At 44.1% G+C, this 25,263-nt stretch overlaps 1 protein-coding gene across 1 annotated transcript in view; it reads right to left on the reverse strand.

The window, feature by feature from the left end:
• ANTXRL (ANTXR like) overlaps positions 1-15,559 on the reverse strand; it is a 237,486-nt gene extending 221,927 nt beyond the window's left edge. Inside the window, exon 1 of the mRNA XM_082268219.1 lies at positions 15,327-15,559. Coding sequence (XP_082124345.1) covers positions 15,327-15,451 — 125 coding nt within the window. The 5' untranslated portion in view covers positions 15,452-15,559. The remainder of the gene's footprint in view (positions 1-15,326) is intronic.
• Positions 15,560-25,263: the final 9,704 nt, after the last annotated feature.

Consider the following 25,263-nt stretch of genomic DNA (forward strand, 5'->3'; position numbering starts at 1 on the left):
CATAAATCAGTGAGCATAACGATAAGTATGTTTAAAACAATAATATTTTATTTATACAAATAGATAAAAGGATTATGTGTCCTGCTACATATTTTTGGTAAAAAAAAAAAATCCTAATAAGCGTATTTTGATCGGTTTGCGCAAAAGTTATAGCGTCTACTAACTATTAACAGATTTATGGCATTTTTAAAAATGTTTTTATTGTTTTTACTAGTAATGGCAGCAATCAGCGATTTTTAGCAGGTCTGCGATATTGCGGCGGACAAATCTGACACTATGGGGTTGATTTCATACTTTGTGTGTTCCTGCTATAAGCCTCTACTAAGTGTGCCTTATCCCAAAAATCGTATGGGGTTGATTTACTAAAACTGGAGAGTGCAAAATTTGGTGCAGCTCTGCATAGAAACCAATCAGCTTCCAGGTTTTATTGTCAAAGCCTAATTGAACAAGCTGAAGTTAGAAGCTGATTGGTTTCTATGCACAGCTGCACCAAATTTTGTGCTCTCCAGTTTTAGCAACTCAACCTCTAAGTGACACTTTTTAGGGACCAGTGACACCAATACAGTAATCAGTGTTAAAATTATGTACTGTTACTGTATAAATGACACCGGCAGGGAGGGGGTTAACACAAGGGGTGATCAAGGGGTTGAGTGTGATCCTAGGGCGTGCTTTCTAACTGTGTGGGGGATGGATGTGCTAGAGGAAAAGAGAGATCTGTGTTTCACAAGATCTCACTCTTCCACTGTGACAGTACAGCCGCCTACCTTGTTTACATAGGCAGACGGTCCTTCTCCTGCAGAATCGTGGGTGGCCGGCGGTCATCGCGGCCACCGGACCCGCTGATTGCTCAATCCCAGCATCTTAGTGCACCTGGGAGGCACAGGTGCAGCATCCACCCCTGCGGCCTGCCGCCTGTCAAAGTCTATAGCAGGCATAAATACGCAGGGCTGAACTCTTTATTGAGTTGTTCTCACATTCAGGACCTTATGTGTTCAGGGACGAATGCCTGGAATGCAGAATACCCACCAAAATATTTTGCGGCTGGCTGGGCCTGAAAATTGTACCGGGTATTAGTGCCAACTTTTGGGTGATTTCTTCTCACACAGATAGAATGGGAATTGGGCCAAATATCTCCCCCTTCTATATCTATTTAAAGGTAACCATAAAGAACAGAAAGTGAGTGAAAATATCTCCATCAGGGACACAAAGAAATAAGCAATTGGCAAGGTGGAGAGACATTAAAACTTCTGTTGGGATTTGATTTCTGGGTCCCCGTAGGGTGTATTTCTTCTAACTTCTGTCCATCTGACTGATATCAGACAGAGAAGGAAGTGAGACGAACCGGAACACAGAATTAAAAATCTCATCAATGGGAAACAGACAATAACAACCTGGCAGAGATTCTAACCCTACGCCAGGGAAGCCATCAGATATTTTGGGGCCCCTTACACAGCTTTAGGCCTGGGCCCCTCCGGGCCTGACCACCAATATTCTGCAGGGCCTGCCCTCTGACCGTCCCACCTAATCTGCCCACTGGCCATCCCAACGAGTCCTTCAGTGCACAGACTTCTATTTTAACACTCTTACAACTTAATATATGAAAATGAATCCGATCCGTCAAATAGACATCCCTATATATTCAGCAAAGAGACATCCTAATCCAGTAAAGAGGCGGCCTCATATATTCAGCAAAGACACATCCCAATCCAGTAAAGAGGCGGCCTCATATATTCAGCAAAGAGACAGCATAATCCAGCAAAGAGACATCCCTTCAGCTGCATCGGCTAAAGCCTCGTACACACGCAACGAATTTCCGCCGACCGGTCGTACGTCTTTTATCCAGAGTGGTGTTTTGTTGGTTGGAATGTGCCTAGACTGTACACGAATTTTCCCGCACTACAAATTCTACTTCAGAAGTGATGTCATGTGTTGGTTTGCTTTCTTTGTGTTCTTTCTTCTCTGGCATGCCCAGACTTGCTCATAAGATTTTTCCCTGTCGAAATCTTTACTGACTGCACGAAAATCGGACGTGTTTTGACGGTCGACAAAAATTTTATAGCCTGCACACCCAAATTTTTTTCGACCGAAAAGTCGGAGTCGGTTGTCAGAAGCATCATACTAACAAGCCGAAAATCGGCAGATCGGTCGTCGGACGAAAATTCCCGGCCGAATTTTGACGCGTGTGTACGAGGCTTTACTCTTCAGCCGCCCTGCTTTAGCAATTGCTAGTTACTACAGCAGCAAAAACTCAGTCTCGTTGGTTGGGGCCTGGGCGGCCGGGCTCCTCGGAACGCCCGGGACCCCTACATGTGTATGGGCTGTCCCCCCCGATGGCTGCCCTGCCCTACGCAAAGGTTGGGCTTTAAACATACCTCACAGCCAAGCATGCATCAGACGCTGATTTGGCTAATGAGAGGCCAACCCTTAGTCCCCCCCCCCCAAAAAAAAAACTACACAGTAAAAAAAAATTAGGCCGAATAAAAAAACTTTCAAATTTTTTGCTATTTTAATGGTGACTGGAGGAATTTTTTTTAAGCCCACCTACATCTTTTTAACATCCCTCTTGGAACCTCCCCCCGAAAAAAGACCGCTCAGTGCAGTACTCGCCTTCAATCAGGAGCTGTGTCCTGCAGTACTTCTTCTTTATCACAATATGTCCTCAGTCTTCTGGTTTAAATGACCCTAAGCGTCACTCAACCTGGAAACCTAGGAAAGGACTGTGAGTACAGGGTGTCATGTCCCTGCCCCCATAGCACCGTGATCTGCACTTACAGTGCTAATGTCATCGTGTCAGTGCCGCTCACTGCATCATCCAGGACCACTCACTTCTAACAGAAGGCTAAAGAGGAAAGAGCCAGTACATCACACGTCCCCCCCACATTCCTTTTGCCTCTTCTTGTCTTGCTTGGGGGTAAGACAAGTACTATACACAGGGCCGCTGATAGGGGGGACCACCAGTCCTCCTGTAGGGGGCCCGGGCACACAGGGGGACCCCAACAGCACAGGGAATGAGTGCGGTCGGACAGGGGGACAATTACAGAAGGAAGCCCTGTGCGGCTCTCTGCAGCAGCTGGAAGCCAATTTCTCCCCCTCCTGCCAGCTTTCAGCTGCTGCAGGGAGAGACACAGACACAGGACATCATTCCTGTAATTGCTTCTCCATCACTGATCCCCCTCCCTGTTCTGCCTGCTTCTGAATCCCCCCCCTCCCTGTGTGCCCCCCTTACACTGTGCCACCCCCCCCAATCCCCAGAGCTCTGCGGGCTTCCCTGTCCTGTAAAAAAATAACAAATTCTAAAAAAAAATACATTATAATAATTATAATAATATAATATATAATAATTATATAAATTATATATAATATAATATAATAATAATAATAAATATAATAATTAAACATTTTAATAAATAATTTAGGAACATTAAATTGTAAATATTTTTAACATTAAAATTAAAAATTATAATTTTTTTTTGTAAATGTAAAAACAAAAAGGGCTAATATACCCAGGTTCTCTGTTATGTTTTTGTCCGCTAATAATGATTTTAGTGAAAATATTGTCTTGATATATTCAGGGGGGCCACCAGGTAGGTTGTATGGGGCCCCGTGATTTCTAACAGCAGCCTTGACTATACCAGTTATCAAGCAACTGTCTCCTTGCTAGCTACGTTCTCTGTTGGCTGCAGAGGAGGAGGGGGGGGGGGGGGATGCCCTAGGGGATGCCCTAGCTAGCCTTGTGGCTAGGCTTACAAAGGATGTAGGAACATGGGACAACATACTACATGTACTTTGTCTCTGGGTGGGACAGATCACTGAACAAAATGAAGTGTGAGTTCTAAAGTGTGCCAGAAAAATCAACTAGGACTGCTTAACACCACATCCTGTGTTCCAGATGCGTTTTTACATACGCATTTACACACATGCATTTTTTTTTTATACAATTGCTGTGCGTTCCAGTGCGTTTTTTTTTTTTTTATGCCTGAAGAATTCTAATCCAGGATGATGTGCGTTCTGGTGCATTTACATGCGTTCCAATACCTCTACCATGTTCCAGATGAAAATAATGCAGAAAATGTAAAAGAAAATAGAAGAAAAAAAATGAAAAAAGTCAATTTTTGTTGCCTGCATTGGAACTGACCGCACTGGTGTGAACTGGGGACATTGGAATACATGGAAAACACTGGGCATGCATTTTTAGTGCAGTTTATAAATGCCCTGAAACACATCTGGTGTGATCCAGCCCTTAAAAAAAAAGATCATCAATGCAATGCAACAACCAAATTGAATCATTTCTAATATTAAAATTTACACTTTATGTAAACCAAATGGGGAAATGTCAACATTACTAAAATCACATTATTATTTTGGGCAAACGACGACCTTCTGTATTTCTTGCCATGAATATAAATCTCCTATCACCTAAGTTACCAGCCATCACATGGTTTCAGGCTACCAATCAAAAGTGCTGCGTAAATTGACAGCGCTATATAGGAACCTGAAATAATAATAATAATAATAATAATGCAGTCCAATATTTTCAATCAGAATGGAGATAAGAGAATCAATAAGGGAGCCCCGTAACGGATAATTTTTTACTATGGTCCCTTTCACACCGACTTTCTCTCAGTTATTTCAGGCGGACCTTATCGGAATCTCCATGCCCCTCTATGGAGCAGCGGATGTCAGTGGTGATATGTCCGCTGATACCCGCTGCTATCCAGTCCAATACTGGCCGTGAAATCCAGGCAGATGGAAACCCTATTTTCCATCCGTCTGGAGGATCGGATTGGAAAGGATCGGATGAAAACGGACAGGCGGCCGTTTTCATCTTACCTCCTATAGAGAAGGGGATCTGACAGCTCTGTCTCTGCAAAGTAAGCAGAGACAGAGCTGTCATCCGCCTGCTATCCCCCAGCAGCAACAATAGACCTCCCCAGCAACAATAGACCCCCCAGCAACAATAGACCCCCCAGCAATAATAGACCCCCCAGCAATAATAGACCCCCCCCAGCAAAAATAGATCTCCTCCAGCAACAATAGATTCCACAGCAGCCATCATCAATAGACCCTTCCCTCAACAGTAGATTCCTCCCAGCAACATAAGACCCATCCCTAGCAACAATAGATCCCCTATGAGCAACAGAAGACCTCCCCAGCAACAATAGACCCCCTTCCACCAACAAAAATAGATCTCCAGCAACAAGCAGCCAGCATTAATATACCCTCCAGCATACCCCAGCACCCCTTGCCATTGCATACATCCAGTTTTGGAGTTCCCCCACGTTCCTGCTGAAAAAGGTGGCGGGGGATCGATCCACCGATCCCCGCTGAGCAGGCGGATGACAGCTCTGTCTCTGCTCTGTGTGCAGAGACGGAGCTGTCAGATCCCCGCTGTCCTCTATGGGGAGATCGGATGAGAATGGATCGCCTGTCTTTTAAAAAACAATCTACTAAAGAAGGGACGTGGGGTGCACTGGACATCCAATCCTACAGATATAACCGGCCCTTTGAGGGCGACCATAATGCTGATGCGGCCCGCGATTAAATTGAGTTTGACACCCCCTGCTCTATGGTATGATGGGAAGGAAGCCTCAAATAGTATCTGCTTTCCTCCAATCATCTATCAGACCTCTCTTCGCTGAGCTCTGCAGAGTGTAACGTCCGCGCTCCACCCCATTTTTCTGAACTCTCAGGCTGGGTTCACATATCTGCGGTATGGTTGCAGTCTGGTGCGTCTCTGTTCACAGGTTCTGGTGCGATTCAGGTGCAAATTTTTCCCTGAATTCTCACCTGAACTGGACCCTTAAATGCACAGGACCCTTTTCTTTTTTTTTTTTTGGTGGAGGATGCGGGCAGGACTCTTTTCAAAACACACCGCATCCGCCCCGGACATGTGTGCACCGGCTCCATTGAAAGCCAAAGGAAAAAAGTAAGAAACTGCGCTTTAAACAAAATAAAACAATGGAGCTGCAACTTAATTGTGAGATAGACACAAAATATCAAACCATACTAGAATAAAGTTGCGCTATACTAAAATTGAGTTGAATCAATAAATTGTGCATCAACCGATGTACATTGACCAAAATTAAAAATCTTTTCACTGCCGTAATAAACACCAGTGCAAACTAAATGAAAAACATTTGAAGAAAATATCCAACAAAAAAAAGTCCAACAAAAATCTTCCGCATGATAATAAACCCTCCACCACCAAAATAGTGATGCACCTCCACCAAATGAGGAATGCCTGCTTACCAGACAAATTGGACCTCTTAGGTGAGAGGTCAATAGCACTTTTGGCTTAACCCAGCCAGGGCTTCCTAGTCCTCCAAGAGGGATGTGCGATTTAGGATGTAGTTTCCTTTAAGAGCCATGCGGTGATGGTTCTACTTTTCAAATCCTCTCGCAAAGTGACATTCCCCAAAAATGTAACAGAAAACTCGCTATAGTATAAAATCACTTATACCTTTATTTTTAAATAAAAGATTGCACTTACAATTTGTGCTGCAAAAAAAACGCCTGTAAAACAGCATGGCTGGCTGGCTGGATACACTTGCCCTTCCTTCCGGGATCACAATGCACAGTGAGGTCAGCATGCCGCTCAACCCAATGCGTTTCGTCACAATCTGACGTCTTCCTGGGGCTTCCTATGCTGTTTTACATGCATCCAATTCACATATATGTAAACCCAAGGTTATAAATTCAGCACTTTGAATGGATGTAGAGAAGACAAAACTGCAGATAAACAGGTACAACTTATGTAGGAGGATTTATTTAATCGCTCTGTATCACCTGAGTATAGTCCCTTCACTGGGTATATGTTAAGGTTTACAACCACTTTAAGCACTGAGTATTGCCATCCGCTATGATAGAGGAAGGAGTGGTGTCAGGGAGCCCCTTGTAAAGACACTGTCACACTGCTCTGAATGGGCAAGTCCTTATAAGAATCCAGTCCGCGTAAAAGTAAAATTCCAGTTGTAGATAGACATAGATATAGCAGCCACTTCTGGATTTTTGGTTTGTTGGTGGGGTGCAAATGTTTAAATGCTAGAGTTTTTAAATCTGTTGTCACCCACCCATATAATATATTTAAAGCAGTAGTATCCCAAGTACAAAAAAAAACAAGGCAATGGCATAATGTGCTAGTATGCATCGCATACTAGCACATTATGAAATACTTACCTTAGAACGAAAGGCCCAACACGGTCGCTTAGACACCGCTAAGGGAGCTGTCACGTTCCCTCTGTGTCTCTTACAGGTTTGGCGGCTCCGGTGCTGTGAGTGGACGGAGCCATGATGACGTCACTCCTGCACATGCGCGCGGGAGTTTACTTTCCGGCAAGGAGCTCTGAAGTAGAGATTGACCGATTATTGGCAACACTGATATATCAGGGAAAGTGCATATCGGCCCTCGATATATCGGTGTTGCCGATAATTAGGGAAAGTGCATGTCCTGGAGTGATGGCTGCAGCTAGAGGCATCACCCCGGTACCGGTGTCCATAGCCGACGGTCGGCTGACTTGTAATGACAACCGATGCGGCTGAGAAGCGGGAGGGGACGTACCCCCCCAGAGCACATGCGCCGCTGGTGTCAACGGCTGCATGCAGGGTGAATATTTCCTAAACCGTGCAGGTTTAGGAGATATTAATTTTACCTACAGGTAAACCTTATTATAGGCTAACCTATAGGTAAAAGTTTAAAAGTGGAGTATACTACCGGACTTTAAAGCCCCACTCTGGGCACCGAAAAAAAATGACTTTTGCAGTGGGGCCTCTCTGCGCTGTAAGGTTAAATCTAGGCATGGAGGAATAATACTTACCCTATTCCTCCTCCAACAGAATCCCCTGAAGCCGCTTCTCTTCGTTGTTCCAGCCGCACTCTGATGTCATCACATACAATGCAGGGCCTATAGCAGTGATGGCTAACCTTGGAATCCCAGATGTTTTGGAACTACATTTCCCATGATGCTCAACTACACTGCAGAGTGCATGAGCATCATGGGAAATGTAGTTCCAAAACAGCCAAGGTTCATCATCACTGGCCTATAGTCATGCATTACATGTGAAGATCGCAGGACCTGTCTACAACTCAGTCCTGCGATCTTCCTCCCCCAGAGGAAGAGGGGAACGCAGGAAGCCTGCCAGACCTACCCATAAATATAACGAGCGGTATATAACGAGCGGTAATCCTTAAAGAGGAAGTAAACCCTCCTCAGGAAGTTGTACCTATGTGGGGGCCTTTTGTTGGGCGTGATTTATTTTTGGAGGGGGGGCAGCATTTCATTCTTGAACCCAGGCAGCACAATATCTTGGGCCAGGCCTCTATCCCAGCATCTTAGTGCACCCAGGAGGCACAGGTGCAGCATCCAGCCCTGCTGCCTGCCGCCTGTCAAAGTCTATAGAAGGCTTAAATACGCTGTGGCCGGTTAGGGCTGAACACTTTATTGAGTTGTTCTCACATTCAGGGCCTTATGTGTTCAGGGACGAATGCCTGGAATGCAGAATACCCACCAAAATATTTTGCGGCTGGATATGCCTGAAAACTGTACCGGGTGGTAGTGCCAACTTTTGGGTGATTTCTTCTCACACAGACAGAATCGTAATTGGACCAAATATCTCCCCCTTCTATATCTATTTAAAGGTAACCATAGAGAACAGAAAGAGAGTGAAACTATCTCCATCAGGGACACAAATAAATAAGCAATTGCCAAGGTGGAGAGACATTAAAACTGCTGTTGGGATTTGATTTCTGTGTCCCCCATAGGGTGTATTTCTTCTCACTTCTGTCCATCTGACTGATATCAGACAGAGAAGGAAGTGAGACGAACCGGAACACAGAATTAAAAATCTCCTCAATGGGATACAGACAACAATAAAAACCCTGGCAGAGATTCTAACCTTACACTCTATGCCAGGGGAGTTTTAGGCCTGGGTCCCTCCGGGCCTGACCACCAATATTCTGCAGGGCCGGCCCTCTGGCCGTCTCACCAAATCTGCCCACTGGCCATTCCCACCGAGTCCTTCAGTGCACCGACTTCTATTTAAACACTTACAACTTAATATATGAAAATGAATCCGATCCATCAAATAGACATCCCTATATATTCAGCAAAGAGACATCCTAATCCCACAAAGAAACTGCCTCATATATTCAGCAAAGACAGATCCTAATCCAGTAAAGAGACGGCCTCATATATTCAGCAAAGAGACATCCCAATCCAGTAGAGAGACGGCCCTTATATATTCAGCAAAGACACATCCCAATCCAGTAAACAGACGACCTCATATATTCAGTAAAGAGACATCCTAATCCAACAAAGAGATGGTCTCATATTCAGCAAAGACATATCCGCATCCAACAAAGAGACAGCCTTATATTTTCAGCAAAGACAGATCCTAATCCAGTAAAGGGACAGCCTCATATATTCAGCAAAGAGACATCCCAATCCAGTAAAGAGACTGCCTCATATATTCAGCAAAGAGACATCCCAATCCAGTAAACAGACGACCTCATATATTCAGTAAAGAGACATCCTAATCCAACAAAGAGATGGTCTTATATATATTTAGCAAAGAGACAGCACAATCCAGCAAAGAGACATCCCTTCAGCTGCATCGGCATACTCTTCAGCCGCCCTGTTTTAGCAATTGCTAGTTACTACAGCAGCAACAACTCGGTCTCATTGGTTGGGGCCTGGGCGGCCGGGCTCCTCGGAACGCCCGGGCCCCCTACATGTGAATGGGCTGTCCCCCCCTGATGGCTGCCCTGCCCTACGCAAAAGTTGGGCTTTAAACATACCTCGCAGCCAAGCATGCATCAGACGCTGATTTGGCTATTGAGAGGCCAACCCTTAGTTCCACCAAGGTGCCAGGCCAGCATCATTTGATCTGTCCTAAGTGGCAACCCCCCCCCCCCCCCCAAAAAAAAAAAAAAAAAAACTACACAGCAAAAAAAAAAAATTGGGCCAAATAAAAAAACGTTCACATTTTTTGCTATTTTAACGGTGACTGGAGGAATTCTTTTTAAGCCCAGCTACATTTTTTTTCACCCCTCTTGGAACCTTCCCCTGCAGGGGCAGACTGGCAACTTTCAGTCCGGGGGGCAAATACAAACCAGAGGCCCATGGTGCAGCGACTTAGCCCCCCTCCCACTCTCCCTCTTCCTCGTCTCCTCCTGACCCCCATTCCAGGCTGAAGCCCTGCTCCAGGTACTCTCCACACCGGCTTAATCTGGGTTCCCCACCTGGCCAGCAGGGGGCAGTTGGGGGAGCTGGGACAGCTCAGTTGGGGCTGGCCAGGGGAGGAGAGTCTCCAGTGAGGCATTGAACTGGCCTCTGCTCAGACACAGTTTACACCATCCATGCTGGAGAGGGAGGTCTGCACTCTGTCCTTGTCTTCAACCCGCACTCAGTAGGTCAGTGGTGGGGACTTTTTACTTCTCTTCACCAGGAATTCTTTATGCATGTCTGTGGCAGAAGCGGTGCAGCCTTTTTACAGGACATCAGAGCAGCCCAGGGGGCAATTGCCCCCCTACCTCCTGGCCCAGTCCTCCCCTGCCTATAGGTAAGCCTATGATAAGGCTTACCTATAGGTACTGTAAATATCTCCTAAACATGTACCGTTTAGGAGATATTTACCTTTAATGCAGCCAGTGACGTCACTGGCGCATGCGCTCTGAAGGAACGGCTGATCGTGCCGTTCCTTCAGAGCCCCGTGCCGTGACCGTCGGCTCCCGCGCGGGTGCGCGGGAGTGACGTCACCGCGGCTCCGGCCAATCAGATGACCGGATGCCGCGATCCCGGAAGACGAGCGACATGTCATGTCGCCCGTCATACAGGTAAGAGAACGGCACGGCGGGGGCTCGTTCTAAGGTAAGTATTTCATAATGAGCTAGTATGCGATGCATACTAGCTCATTATGTCTTTCTCTTGCAGGTTGTAAAAAAAAAAAAAAAATTTTAAACAAGTTTACAACCTCTTTAAGCCCCGTACACACGAGTGGAAATTCGGCCGGGAATTTTCGTCCGACGACTGATCTGGTGATTTTCGGCTTGTTAGTATGGTGCTCTCGACAACCGACTCCGACTTTTCGGCCGAAAAAATCCTAGTGTGCAGGCTATAAAATTTTTGTCCTCCGTCAAAACACGTCTGATTTTCATGCAGTCAGTACAGATTTCGATGGGGAAAAATCTTATGAGCAAGACTGGGCATGCTCAGAGATGAAAGAACACAAAGAAAGCAATCCAACACATCACTTCTGAAGTAGAATTCTGTCGTGCGGGAAAATTCATATGCAGTCTAGAGCACATTCCAACCAACGGACACCACTCTGGACAAAAGACAAACGACCGGTCGGCGGAAATTCATTGCGTGTGTACGAGGCTTTACATTGCAGAGAGACTCACTGCAAGGATTTTCCTATAATCCCGGAGGTCAACTTTAAAATCCAAGAAGCATGGCGCCTCCGCCATGGAAGGTGTGAAGACAGCTCACCACTGGGAACCCTGGGAGATATTAGAAACCACATAGGGTCACAATACACAATAAAATCTGGCCACCCAATCTTTGCAGGATCAGGTTTAGATTTACCAAAACAATGTGCTGTAAAATTTGTATCTTCCTAACCAATCAATCTATATCCAGTCAAGCAAGCCCTTTAGATCCACCAAATATGTAGTGGAAGGACCTGCGTGATTGGATACTAATTCATTGGGTTGTTCAGGTAGGTCCTCATATTACATAGTTTTGGTAAATCTGATGTTACAAAGTTAGTCAGGTTGAGAAAAGACCCTCTAGTTAAGACAATAGAAAGTTGATTGTACAAAGACTCTACAGTCAGGTTGTAACGTATAAGGTGACCCTAAAGCCTTGTACACACGCAACGATTATCGGCCGTCCGACTTTTGTCCAGAGTGTTTTTTTTGTTGGCCTAGACTGCACACAAATTTTCTCGGCCAACAAAAATCTTCTTCAGAAGTGATGTCATGTGATGGTTTACTTTCCGTGTGTTTTTTCTTCTCTGAGCATGCCCAGACTTGCTCATCAGATTTTTGTCTGCCGAAATCTGTACTGACTGACGGAAAATCGGCTGTTGTGTTGACGGCCAACAAAAATTTTATAGCCTGCACACCAGATTTTATTCGGCCGAAAAGTCGGAGTCGGTTGTCGAAAAGCATCATACTAACAAGCCGAAAATCGGCCGATCGGACGTTGCCTGAAAATTCCCGGCCAATAATCGATGCGTGTGTACGAGGAATAAGGCTGCACTCACACCCGGGCGTATTGAATCATGGGGAGAATCTCCACTATTCTGCCCGCAAAAACGTTCAGGTAAGAGGAGATCTCTGAAAAGTGTCTCCATTGGAAGATTTCTTTTCACCTCCTGGTGACAAATCATACATTTTGGATATCTCATCACGTTCGGAACCAGAGACAATGGTCTTATCCCCAGCTAGGTCAGACAGCTATAAAAACCTGAAAAGAATCCTTTCCCATACGGATGGATCCCAAATACATTTTTTTTAGGATTAAAATATTTTTCCCATTGGGGAGATTTCCCCTAACTTCCTATCCAAAGTAAGAGGATTTCCCTGCAAAGAGTCCCCATTGGGAGATTTCTTTTCACCTCCAGCTCTGGTGACAAATCATACATTTTGGAAATCCCATCACTTTCAGTACAGGAGACAATGGTCACCAGAAGAATATCCCCACCTGGGACACAGACAGCTATAAAAACCTGACAGAGGTTATAACCCTACAACAGTCTATTCAAAATTAAATAAAATCTTTTGGCTACTCTTTTTTTTTAACTCTTCCTGTAAAGAATCCTTTCCCCTACTGACAGATGCCAAATGATATTTTAGGATTAAATATTTTTGTTAGTTTTTTCATTGTCTGTGTCCCATTGGGCAGATTTTCCGTAACTTCCTACCCCAAGTAAGAGGAGACCTCATCTCTCCTTATTATTTTAACTCTTCCTGTAAAGAATCCTTTCCCATACTGAAAGATCCAAAATGATATAGTTTTAGGCTCCATTCACACTACCGCGACTTGTCAGCCTGACAAGTCGCGGTCCCTTGCGGTCCATGCAGTGCTGCAGGACCCGTTCTAATAGGAGCGACACAAGTCGCTCCGACTTAGAAAAAGGGTCCTGTACTACTTCGGGGCGACCTCGGAGCGACTTGCGTAGACATTCATTATATGAAGTCCGTGCAAGTCGCGCCGAAGTCGCGGTGCATGGGACTTCACAGGTCGCCCCCGAAGTCGTGCCGCTTCAGTGTGAATGCGGTCTTAGGATTAACTATTTCTGTTTGTTTTTTTATTGTCTGTGTCCCATTGGGGAGATTTCCTGTAACTTCCTACCCCAAGTAAGAGGAGACCTCTTCTCTCCTTTTTTAACTCTTCATGTAAAGAATCCTTCCCTGGACTGACAGATCCAAAATTATATCTTCTTAGGATTAAATATTTTTGTTCGTTTTTTTTTTTATTGTCTGTGTCCCATTGGGGAGATTTCCCGTAACTTCCTACCCCAAGTAAGAGGAGACCTCTTCTCTCCTTTTTATTTTAACTCTTCCTGTAAAGAATCCTTTCCCATACTGAAAGATCCCAAATGATATCTTTTTAGGATTAACAATTTCTTTTTGTTTTATTGTCTGTGTCCCATTGGGGAGATTTCCCTTAATGTCCTACCCCAAGTAAGAGGAGACCTCTTCTCTCCTTTTTTTTTTTTTTTATCTCTTTGTGTAAAGAATCCTTCCCTGGACTGTCAGATCCCAAATTAAATCTTTTTAGGATTAAATACATCAGTTTTTTTTTTTTTTTAATTGTCTGTGTCCCATTGGTCAGATGTTCCCGTAAATTCCTACCCCAAGTAAGAGGAAACCTCTTCTCTCCTTTTTTTTTTTTTTTTAACTCTTCCTGTAAAGAATCCTTTCCCGTACTGAAAGATCCCAAAATTATATCTTTTTAGGATGAACTATTTCTGTTAGTTTTTTTATCGTTTTTCCATTGACTGTGTCCCATTGGGGAGATTTCGCCTAACTTCCTATCCAAAGTAAGAGGATAGTCCAAAGAGTCCCCATTGGAAGATTTCTTTTCACCTCCAGCTCTGGTGACAAATCATACATTTTGGAAATCCCATCACTTTCAGTACAGGAGACAATGGTCACCAGAAGAATATCCCCATCTTGGACACAGACAGCTCTAAAAACCTGACAGAGGTTATAACCCTACAACAGTCTATACAAAATTAAATAAAAACTTTTGGCTAATCTTTTTTTAACTCTTCCTGTAAAGAATCCTTTCCCCTACAGACAGTCTATTAAAAACTAAAATAAAACCTTTTGGCGAATCTTTTTTTAACTCTTCATGTAAAGAATCCTTCCCTGGACTGACAGATCCCAAATTATATATTTTTAGAAATAACTATTTCTGTTCGTTTTTTTAATTGTCTGTGTCCCATTGGGGAGATTTACCGTAACTTCCTACCCCAAGTAAGAGGAGACCTTTTCTCTCCTTTTTTAACTCTTTATGTAAAGAATCCTTCCCTGGACTGACAGATCCCAAATTATTTATTTTTAGGATTAACTATTTCTATTCATTTTTTTAATTGTCTGTGTCCCATTGGGGAAATTTCCCCTTAACTTCCTACCCTAAGTAAGAGGAGACCTAGTCTCTCCTCTTTTTTTTTTAGCTCTTTCTGTAAAGAATCCTTTCCCGTACTGAAAGATCCCAAATGATATCTTCTTAGGATTAACTATTTCTTTTTGTTTTACTGTCTGTGTCCCATTGGGGAGATTTCCCTTAACTTCCTACCCCAAGTAAGAGGAGATCTCTTCTCTCCTTTTATTTTTTTTAACTCTTCATGTAAAGAATTCTTCCCTGGACTGACAGATCCCAGATGAAATCTTCTTGTCCCTTGTATAGTATTTAGGATTAAAATATCTTTTTTTTTCCCAGATCTTTAGCTATACATATACAAATAATTGGAAAACCATGAGGTCATCTCCTTTCAGTGAAACAGACCTATTCAGCTTCACTGTAAATGACAGCCCTGCCTATGACCAATATGTGGCCGATCAGTCCCATCCCTGTCAATACGCCGGCTCAGCCCTAACGTCTTCCCAAAATCTGGAAGTTATCTGGCAAGCCGTTGACGTCTAATTTTTTTCGAAGGGTTTTTGGTATTGGAATCTCCGGGACGGTAGTTGGTTACTCTCGAATGGTAGTTGGTTACTGTACTTTGCAGATGATCATCACTAAGCCTGCGGAGTCCTGCAAACTCCCTTTGTTGTTAGTGGCATGCAGCGCTTCCATGTAAAATGTGGCACTTACTTGTCCAGGATAAAGTACAGATCGAACGCCCCATCACAAGACCTCTGCTCCTCGGTGTACTGAGCCTGGCACAGGAGGGGTAGCAGGGGCACCACAAGAGCTAGCAGCCAGATCCCTGTCTTCATGGCCCAGAGCTTGTCCGAGTCTTCCAGGACTGATGGAAGGAGAGGGGGGAGGACAGGGGGCAGCTGCAGCCAGGGTGGGATAGAGAGAGGGATGGAGGAGGAAGAGGATATGGGGAGGAGGAGAGGAATGTCTATGTAGCTCAAACCTCAGGGGGAGGAGAAGACGTTAACTCATTCACTGCACGCTGCCTGGACTTCAAGAAGTTTGGGGAATTCAGGACTTCTTCTGAACTGGGGAAAAAAACATTAAAAAATAAAACAAAGAATAAAAATGACAATTGGCTTTTATTCACTAAAAAGGTTCAATAGGCTCACGACACATCTGGTTTATGTTAAGAAGAATTGTAATCTAGTTTTTTGGTGGTCAAAATGTTTTATTTAAGGAAAGGACAATAAATCACAATAGGATGTTTTAGATAGAAGGTTAGGGGAGACAATGGTAATGTAATTACTCGATGCTGAGGTAGGGGTGCAGCCCTTTGTAACAAAACATGAAACATAAGTAACATAAGTAGGAAGAAAATAAAAACAGCAACAAAAGATGAAAAATAAGTAACATAAGTAGGAAGAAAATAAAAACAACAACAAAAGATGAAAAATAAGTAACATAATCAGGAAGAAAATAAAAACAGCAACAAAAGATGAAAAATAAGTAACATAATCAGGAAGAAAATAAAAACAGCAACAAAAGATGAAAAATAAGTGACATAAGTAGGAAGAAAATAAAAACAGCAACAAAAGATGAAAAATAAGTGACATAAGCAGGAAGAAAATAAAAACAGCAAGAAAACATGAAACATAAGTAACATAAGTAGGAAGAAAATAAAAACAACAAGAAAACATGAAACATAAGTAACATAAGTAGGAAGAAAATAAAAACAACAACAAAAGATGAAAAATAAGTGACATAGGGCTCTTTCACACGGGCGTTCCGATCAGATCCGCCTGTCAGTTTTTTAGGCGGATCTGATCGGTAGTGATGTCGCGAACATAAAATTCGCTGTTGGGTTAGGGCTAGGGTTAGGGTTAGGGCTAGGGTTAGGGTTAGGGCTAGGGTTAGGGTTAGGGTTAGGGTTAGGGCTAGGGTTAGGGTTAGGGTTATTTTTATGGGTAGGCTTAGAGGGTTAGGGTTAAGGTTAGAGGGTTAGGGTTATGGTTAGAGGGTTAGGGTTAGGTTTAGTGTTAGGGGCTAGGGTTAGGGTTACGGTGAGATACTTAGGGTTAGAGTTAGTAGCCCTACCCCTACCCCTCTAACTCTAACCCTCTAACCCTAAGCACTAAAAATAACCCTAACCTTAGCCCTGACCCTAGCCCTAACCCTAACCCTAGCCCTAACCCTGATTCTATTTTTTTTCTGGTTCTGGACATGCTACAGAGCTGAAACTTCACAGGTACACTTTTTAGACCCCCCAGACAATAAATCCAAAGAAATTTTTTTTTTGTTAAGTTTTTTTTTTTTTTTCCAATAATTGGCTCTCTATCAAAAATGACAATTTTTAAGAACTTTTTTTGTGTGATTTAGTGTCTAGGGGGTCTAAAAAGTGTACCTGTGAAGTTTCAGCTCTGTAGCATGTCCAGAACCAGAAAAAAAAGATCATTTTTCAGTAGAGCAGGGATGGTGGGAACCCCTTTTACACCTATATGATCTTTTTTTCCTGGTTCTGGACATGCTGCAGAGCTGGAACTTGACAGGTACACTTTTTAGACCCCCCAGACAATAAATCCAAAGAAATTTTTTTTTTGTTAAGTTTTTTTTTTTTTTTTCCAATAATTGGCTCTCTATCAAAAATGACAATTTTTAAGAACTTTTTTTGTGTGATTTAGTGTCTAGGGGGTCTAAAAAGTGTACCTGTGAAGTTTCAGCTCTGTAGCATGTCCAGAACCAGAAAAAAAAGATAATTTTTCAGTAGAGCAGGAATGGTGGGAACCCCTTTTACACCTATATGATCTTTTTTTCCTGGTTCTGGACATGCTACATATATATATATATATATTAAAAAAATACTCAAATACCAGCCCTCAAAGGGGCTCTTGGGGACAATATATATATATATATATATATATATATATATATATATATATCACAGAACAAAAAAAATTACACAAATACCAGCCCTCAAAAGGGCTTTTGGGGACAATATATATATATATATATATATATATATATATATATATATATATATATATATATATATATCACAGAACAAAAAAAATTACACAAATACCAGCCCTCAAAAGGGCTTTTGGGGACAATAGATATATATATATATATATATCCAAAAAAAACCTCAAATACCAGCCCTAGGAAGGGCTTTTTGGGGTGCTGTCCTTACAGCAGGAGTGTACCAAGAACACTGGCTAACAAGACCGGGAATACTGACTAACTGTCCCCAGCTATAACAGCAGCAGCAGCAGCACTTTCCCTGCTCTCAATAACACAGAAATGATCTAAAATGGATGCTGCCCTTGCTTATTTATAGGAGGTGGGAGGGTGTGGGAGGGAGGTATGCTGATTGGCCTGGAATGTGTCTGCTGACTGTGAGATTCAGGGTCAAAGTTTGCCTCAATGATGATGTATAGGAGGCGGACCGAACATCGCATATGTTCGCCCGCAGCGGCGAACGCGAACGTTCGAAGTTCGCCGGCGAACCGTTCGGTACATCACTACTGATCGGATGCCCATTCAGCCCTATGGAGCAGCGGCTGTGACACCTCCCTCTCTGCACTGCTAGCGGAGACGGAGCTGTCATCCGCCGGCTCAGCGGGGATCGGCGGATCAATCCCCGCTGAGCAGCACGGATCCGCCTACGGAGGCGGACCGTGTGAAAGAGCCCTTAGGCAGGAAGAAAATAAAAACAGCAAGAAAATATGAAACATAAGTAACATAAGTAGGAAGAAAATAAAAACAGCAATGCATAAGACCGCATTCACACTGAAGCGGCACGACTTCGGGGGCGACTTCACAAGTCGCGTGCACTGCGACTTCGGCGCGACTTGCACGGTCTTCATATAATGAATGTCTATGCAAGTCGCTCTGAGGTCGCCCCAAAGTAGTACAGGACCCTTTTTCTAAGTCGGAGCGACTTGTGTCACTCCTATTAGAGCGGGTCCTGTAGCACTGCATGGACCGCGACTTGTCAGGCTGACAAGTCGATATATGATACACACAAGGTGTACTAAGCTGCGCTCACCTTTGAACGTGCAAATATGTGGTATAATAAAATTATCTTATAAAGTGCATAGTGACAAATCATCAACTATTTGAATAAAATGAATGCATAAATAATTAGAGTGCATCAATAAAGTGCAACAAAAAGTTCAAAGTGATAAGTCCCAATAAGCGGATGTATCAATAGAGATATATCTCCAAGGAATAAAAACTCTTCACATGGTAAATCCTTGAACCCTTCACCATATAGGCACCACTGTGTAAGTGTGCTTACCAGAAAGCACAGACCCCTTAATTATAGGGGGTCAGTGCAAGCAGGATCAGTCAACGCGACCAGAATCCGGGTATGTAAGACCAAGCCCTCTGAAGTGGTCCCCTTCACAGCCTCCTGTACACCACAGAACTCCACACTCCTCCTCCTTATGCTTTCCAGGGATCACGTGACTGATCACAGGGCTGATCACAAGTCGCCTGACAAGTCGCGGTAGTGTGAATGGAGACTAAGAGTCGGTTCACACTATGGCGACACGACTTTGGGGCGACTTGAACAAGTCGCCCTGCACCTTGACTTCGGCGCGGCTTGCACTGACTTCACATAATGGAAGTCAATGCAAGTCGCTCCGACTTCAGCCAAAAGTAGTGCAGGAACCTTTTTCTAAGTCGGAGCGACTTGAGTCGCTCCTATTAGAACGTTTCCCATTGCACAGAATGGAGCACGACTTGTCAGGCGACTAAGTCGCCTGACAAGTCGGAGTAGTGTGAACCGGCACTAAAAGCACATTGTAGGATTACTCGGGATGTGTTCGTTTGGAGACACTTGATAGTTTATTGATAAGTGGAATCCAAGAAATTATGGGTTTCCAATATTCAAAAGCTAGTTAAAGCGGAGTTCCGCCTTCCCCTAAAAAAATTAGAAGTCAGCAGCTACACATATTGTATCTGCTTACTTTTAATATTAGGACACTTACCTGTCCTGGAGTCCAGCGATGTCGGCACCGCAGCCGATTTTGGTATCGGCTCTTGGGTGCTGCCGCCAGCATTCTGGGAAAGGGAACCCGGCAGTGAAGCCGCAAAGCCAGGTCCCTACTGCGCATGCACGAAGTGCACTGCGCATTCCTATTGGCTCGGCGGCAGGGGAAAGAAGGAGGGGGCCGAACTTCCGGGACACTGCGCCACGGCCCGTGTCCCGGAAGAGGGTAAGGGTACCTGTCAAAAAACGGGTACCCGTTCCCCCCCTGAAAGATTCAAGTGTGGCACCAGAGGGGGGAAGGAAGCAAAATAGCGGAAGTTCCATTTTTGGGTGGAACTCCGCTTTAATGAAGGTTCTAAACTGAGTTACAACAACTAGTTTAACAGACAAACAGGTATCTAAAGTGGGGTACACACTATACAATTGTCTTTCGATTTTTTCCTTTTGATTTACCAAAACCATATAATATGAGGTCAGACCAAAACACTTTCAGTTTTTATGCAATCAGGTATTCCCTTGCACTCCATATGAGCCATACACACTATAAGATTTTCTGAAGACTTTTTCCTTCAGACTTACCAAAACCATATAATATGAGGTCAAACCTAAATACTTTCAATTTGTATGCAATCTAGCAGGCCCTTGCACTACATACAAAAGGTAAATCTGAAGCAAAAAGTCTTCAGAAAAATCTTATAGTGTGTATGGCCCTATAGTTGAAGGTAAATCTAAAGGAAATCAAACAATAAAAGTTGTATAGTGTGTATCCAGCTTTAGAGCCCCCACAACAAGTAAGGGTCAAAATGTAGGGTAACCATTGTAATCTTTTGTAGGCTTGAACTTAGGGGGAACACAGATAAAAGGGGGCTGTCCGGTCTCAGCTAGATAGGCAGATAAAATATAGAAAAATATAAAAACCCCAATATTAACCCAAATCTCACCACCAGCAGAGAGGGGCAAGAGAGAGGTTTGGGCAAGAAATGGGCCTTTAACCACTTAAGCCCCGGAAGATTTTACCCTCTTCCTGACCAGGGTTTTTTTTGCGATTTTTTACTGTGTGACTTTAACGGACAATTGCGCGGTCGTGCGACGCTGTACCTAAACGAATTTCACGTCCTTTTTTTCCCACAAACAGAGCTTTCTTTTGGTGGTATTTGGGCGGAGTCTAGAACGTGCAACGTCACTTCCGGTTGTCGGCCGTGGAACGCGGAAGCATCCCGGCGCGGACTGTTTTTGTCTACTCTGATCCAGATCATCTTAACAGTGAGTGTACTGCGCTTTTTTGCCGCTATTGTATGGATTATCTATTCACTTTGGGGCCTTCTTTCGTTATGAGCATTTAGGGCACCAGACCACCGGCTCGGAAGTGCTCCCCCAAATACGGAGAAGAGAACCCCCATACAGCTACACAGGTCGTATTGCAGACGCCACCTAGTGGACTCTTTGGACTCTGCACAGCAGCTTTTGCTTATTTTTAGCACATGTGTGGCACATATATCAGGGAAGTCCTGATATAACACTTGTGGTTGTGGTCATTTTCGAACTCTGCACAGCAGCACCTGTTTATTTTTCAATACTTGTGTGGCACAAATATATCAGGAATAAGTATATACCTGATATAACACTTGTGGTTGTGGGAACACCCCCCGCCCCCCCCCCCCCCATTATATATATTTTTTTCCACCGTTTTCGATATGCATATTGCACATGTATCACTATGTTTGTTTTTTATTTGAAACTTAATAAACACACACGTATTGTTTATCTCATTTAATTTCCTCACAAATAAACATTTTCTGTTGACACCCTTATATATCTTCACCTACACTTTGGGGTAGTCACGTTTTTATACTGTAAGGTAGCGCCGATACCAATCGCCACATTATACATTTCACTTTCACCCTTGCACTTAAGGGTTGATTGGTGGCAGCTCACACCTTCTATTTATTTATCTATCTGTCCCCTCATATATCTTTAACCCATAGCGCTGGTCATCTTCCCCTTACCGTAGAGCTTTCTTTTGGTGGTATTTGATCACCTGTGCGATTTTTTGATCATGCGCTATAAACAAAAAAAGAGCATCAATTTTGCAAAAATAACAATATTTTTCACTTTTTTTTATATGAATTTCCCCCCCAAAAAAAAAATTTTTTTGGTGGGTTTTTTTTTAACGAGTAATGGCGGCGATCTGCGATTTTTTTTGTGACTGCGACATTGTGGCGGACAGATCGGACCCTTGACTGACATTTTTGACACTTTTGGGGGTACCAGTGACATTACTACAGTAATCAGTGCTATATATATATATGCACTGTTACTGCAAAAATGACACTGGCAGGGAAGGGGTTAACTTTATTGGAGAGGGAGGGGTTAAGTGTGTCCTAGGGGCGTGTTTCTAACTGTGATGGGACATGTCTTGTATTGTAGTAGAACCGTCTGATCTCCATTTTTACACAGAGGAGAATGACAGGCGGCTTGTTTACATAAGCCGCCCGCCTTTCTCCCGCTCTACCGACGATCGTAGTGTGACCGGCGGACATCGGGTCCGCCGGTCACACGCACGGACTCCTCTGTGAACAAGCCGGGGCGGGCGCGCTCCTCAGCGGGCGCGCGCTCGCCCGCTATTGGCTCAAAAGCCGGTCACAGGCTAGCGACGTAGCCCTACATCACTCTGCCTGGCCGGGGCTGACTGCCGCAGTAAATATACTGTGCGCAGTCGGCAAGCGGTTAACCACTTCTGGACTGGAAGGATTTTCCCCCTTAATGACCAGACCCTATTTTGGCACTGCGTTACTTTAACGGACAATTGCGCGGTTGTGCGACGTTGTAACCAAATACAATTGATGACCTTTTTTCCCCCCCACAAATATAAAGCTTTCTTTTGGTGGTATTTGATCACCTCTGCGTTTTTTAGATTTTGCACTATAAACAAAAAAAGAGCGACAATTTTGCAAAATAAAACTCCATTATTTTTTTACTTTCTGCTATAAAACATTCCCAATAAAAAAAATGTAAAAAATCGAATTTCTTTATCAGTTTAGGCCAATTTGTATTCTGCTACATATTTTTGTTAAAAAAAAAATCCCAAAAAGCGTATTTTAATTGGTTTGCGCAAAAGTTATAGCGTTTTCAAACTACGGGATCGATTTTTGGAATTTTTATTTATTTATTTTTTGTTTTTATTAGTAATGGCGGCGATCAGCGATTTTTAGCGAGACTGCGACATTGCGGCGGACAGATGGGGCCCCTAACTGACATTTGGACACTTTTTGGGGACCAGTGACATTATTACAGTAATCAGTACTTAATATTATGCACTGTTACTGTAATAATGACACTGGCAGGGAAAGGGTTAACACTGGCGGTGATCAAAGGGGTTAGTCCCGGTTCACACTATTGCGATACGGAAACACTGCGAATCTACTGCGTGTTCCCGCATCGCATCCGCAGCACAGGAAGTTCACACTGCCTTATGCAATACGCTGGGGGTGTCAATTCAAAGTTAACGACACCCCCAGCTCAGATTGCATATCGCAGTGCGATCTGACAGTTCGCACAGGAATCGGATCGCACTGGTGTGAGCCCCCATGCGATCTGATTCTGCTGCAGACCAAAAAAGGGTCCTGTGCGAGTTCACTGTGATTGCGGTGCAAATTCAGCCATACAAACTGTATGGCTGCATTCACACCGCACAGACATCGCATGTGATTTTAGGAGCAGTGCGCTCCGAATTAAATGCGATGTCTGTCATCACAATAGTGTGAACCGGCACTTAATGTGTGCCTAAATATGTTTACTGACTGTGGGGGGGGGGGGGGGGGGGTGGGCTCTGTGACAGGCACAGAGAGATTGCGGTTGTAGCTTAGCTGAAACTTCTGATCTCTCCCTGTCTGTCTGACAGAAGACCCGCCTGCTTTGTTTACATAAGCAGGCGGGTCTTCTGTCAGTTTATCTGCCGATCGCCACTGCTCTTCCCGTGGCCCTAAACACAGCGGGAGCGCGGCTCCGGTGGCACGCGCGTTGCCGAGACCCTTATGCAAAAAATCACGTAGTACTACGTGATTTTGCGCAGCCGAGCCGCAGTAATACTACGGTGGGCGGTCGGCAAGAGGTTAACAGACAAACAGGTGTCTAAAGTAGGGTACACACTATAAGAAAATCAGGCGAACGATCGTCCGATTTTCCTCTTTGTTTTACAGCAAATCGAAACCGATGAACGGAAATTCGTATGGAAATTCTCGTACGACAAAAACGTTTTTTTTTTTTTTGTTGTTTATTGTTTCTGATCATGTGCAGTCTTTCTTTTCTGATTTTTCTTTGGACAAAAACGGTTCACATTAATCGAAAATCCTTTTTTTTCATACAAGAAAATTTTTGGAGTTTGCCCCTTTGAGAATTTTCGTAAGAAAATTCAGAATCGGCTTTGGAAAGTTGTGTACACACTATACGAAAATCGTACGAAAAGTCTTTGGAGGAAAATGTTCGCCCAATTTTCTTATAGTGCCTACGAGCCCAAAGATCCTCAAACCACGGCCCTCCATCTGTTGCAGAACTACATATCCCATGAGGCATTGCAAAACTTTGACACTCACAGACATGGCTAGGCATGATGGGACTTGTAGTTCCTGAACAACTGGAGGGCCATAGTTTGGAGACCCCTGATCTAGAGTCCCCACAACAAGTAAGGGTAAAAATGTTGGGTAACCATTGTAATCCTTTGCAGGCTTGAACACAGATAAAAGGGGGCTGTCTGGTCTCTAGATAGGCAGATGAAATAGTTGAGGCCGAGAAGTTTACATCCAAAAGTGAAGAGTAAAGGATAGCACACACTATAAGAAAATCGGGCGAACATTTTTGTCCAAAGAATTTTCGTACGATTTTCGTATAGTGTGTACACAACTTTCCACAGCCGATTCTCAATTTTCATATGAAAATTCTCGAAGGGACAAACTCCAAAATGTTCCTTGTATGGAAAAAAACAAACGTTTTTCACTCAACCACTTGCCTACCGCCGCACGACTATTTACTGCGGCGGTCAGCCCCTACTGGGCAAAACGAGGTAGGGCTACGTCGCTCGCCCAGGAGCCTCTAGGGGGCGAGCGCGCGCCGCCGGAGGTGCGCTCCCACCCCCGCTCGTTCACTAATGGCGCTTTTCCACTGCATGGAACCGAACGGTTCGGCTCGCTTTTGTGCTTTTCCACTGCTGGTACCGCATGGTACGGTGTAGGAACGGTTCGGTACGGTACGGCGGCGCTTTTCCACTGCATGGAACCGAACGGTACGGCTCTCTAAACAGTAACACATTGATTGTGGTTCCAAGAGCAACCATACCCGGTACCATATCCCACAATCCTTTGCATGCAGTCACTACTAGCCACTGATTGGTCAGAGAATCTCACCCACCCCGTTGTTATCCCACCCACTTAACTTTAGTACTACTTTAGTGGAAAAGCAAACCATACCAAACCGTACCGAACCGTTCCAACACCGTACCATGCGGTACCAGCAGTGGAAAAGCAAACCGGGCCAAGCAGGGCCGAGTAGAGCCGAGCCGGTACTTGCAGTGGAAAAGTGCCATAACATCCCTGCGCGAGTGACCGGCGGCTCCGATGTCTGATTCCGCGTGTCGCACATAGGGCAGTGTGACACGCTTCAATAGGCTGCCCTATGCGT

The sequence above is a fragment of the Pelophylax lessonae genome (genome assembly GCF_965119305.1).
Source record: "Pelophylax lessonae genome assembly, chromosome: 9".
Classification (NCBI taxonomy): Eukaryota; Metazoa; Chordata; class Amphibia; order Anura; family Ranidae; genus Pelophylax; species Pelophylax lessonae.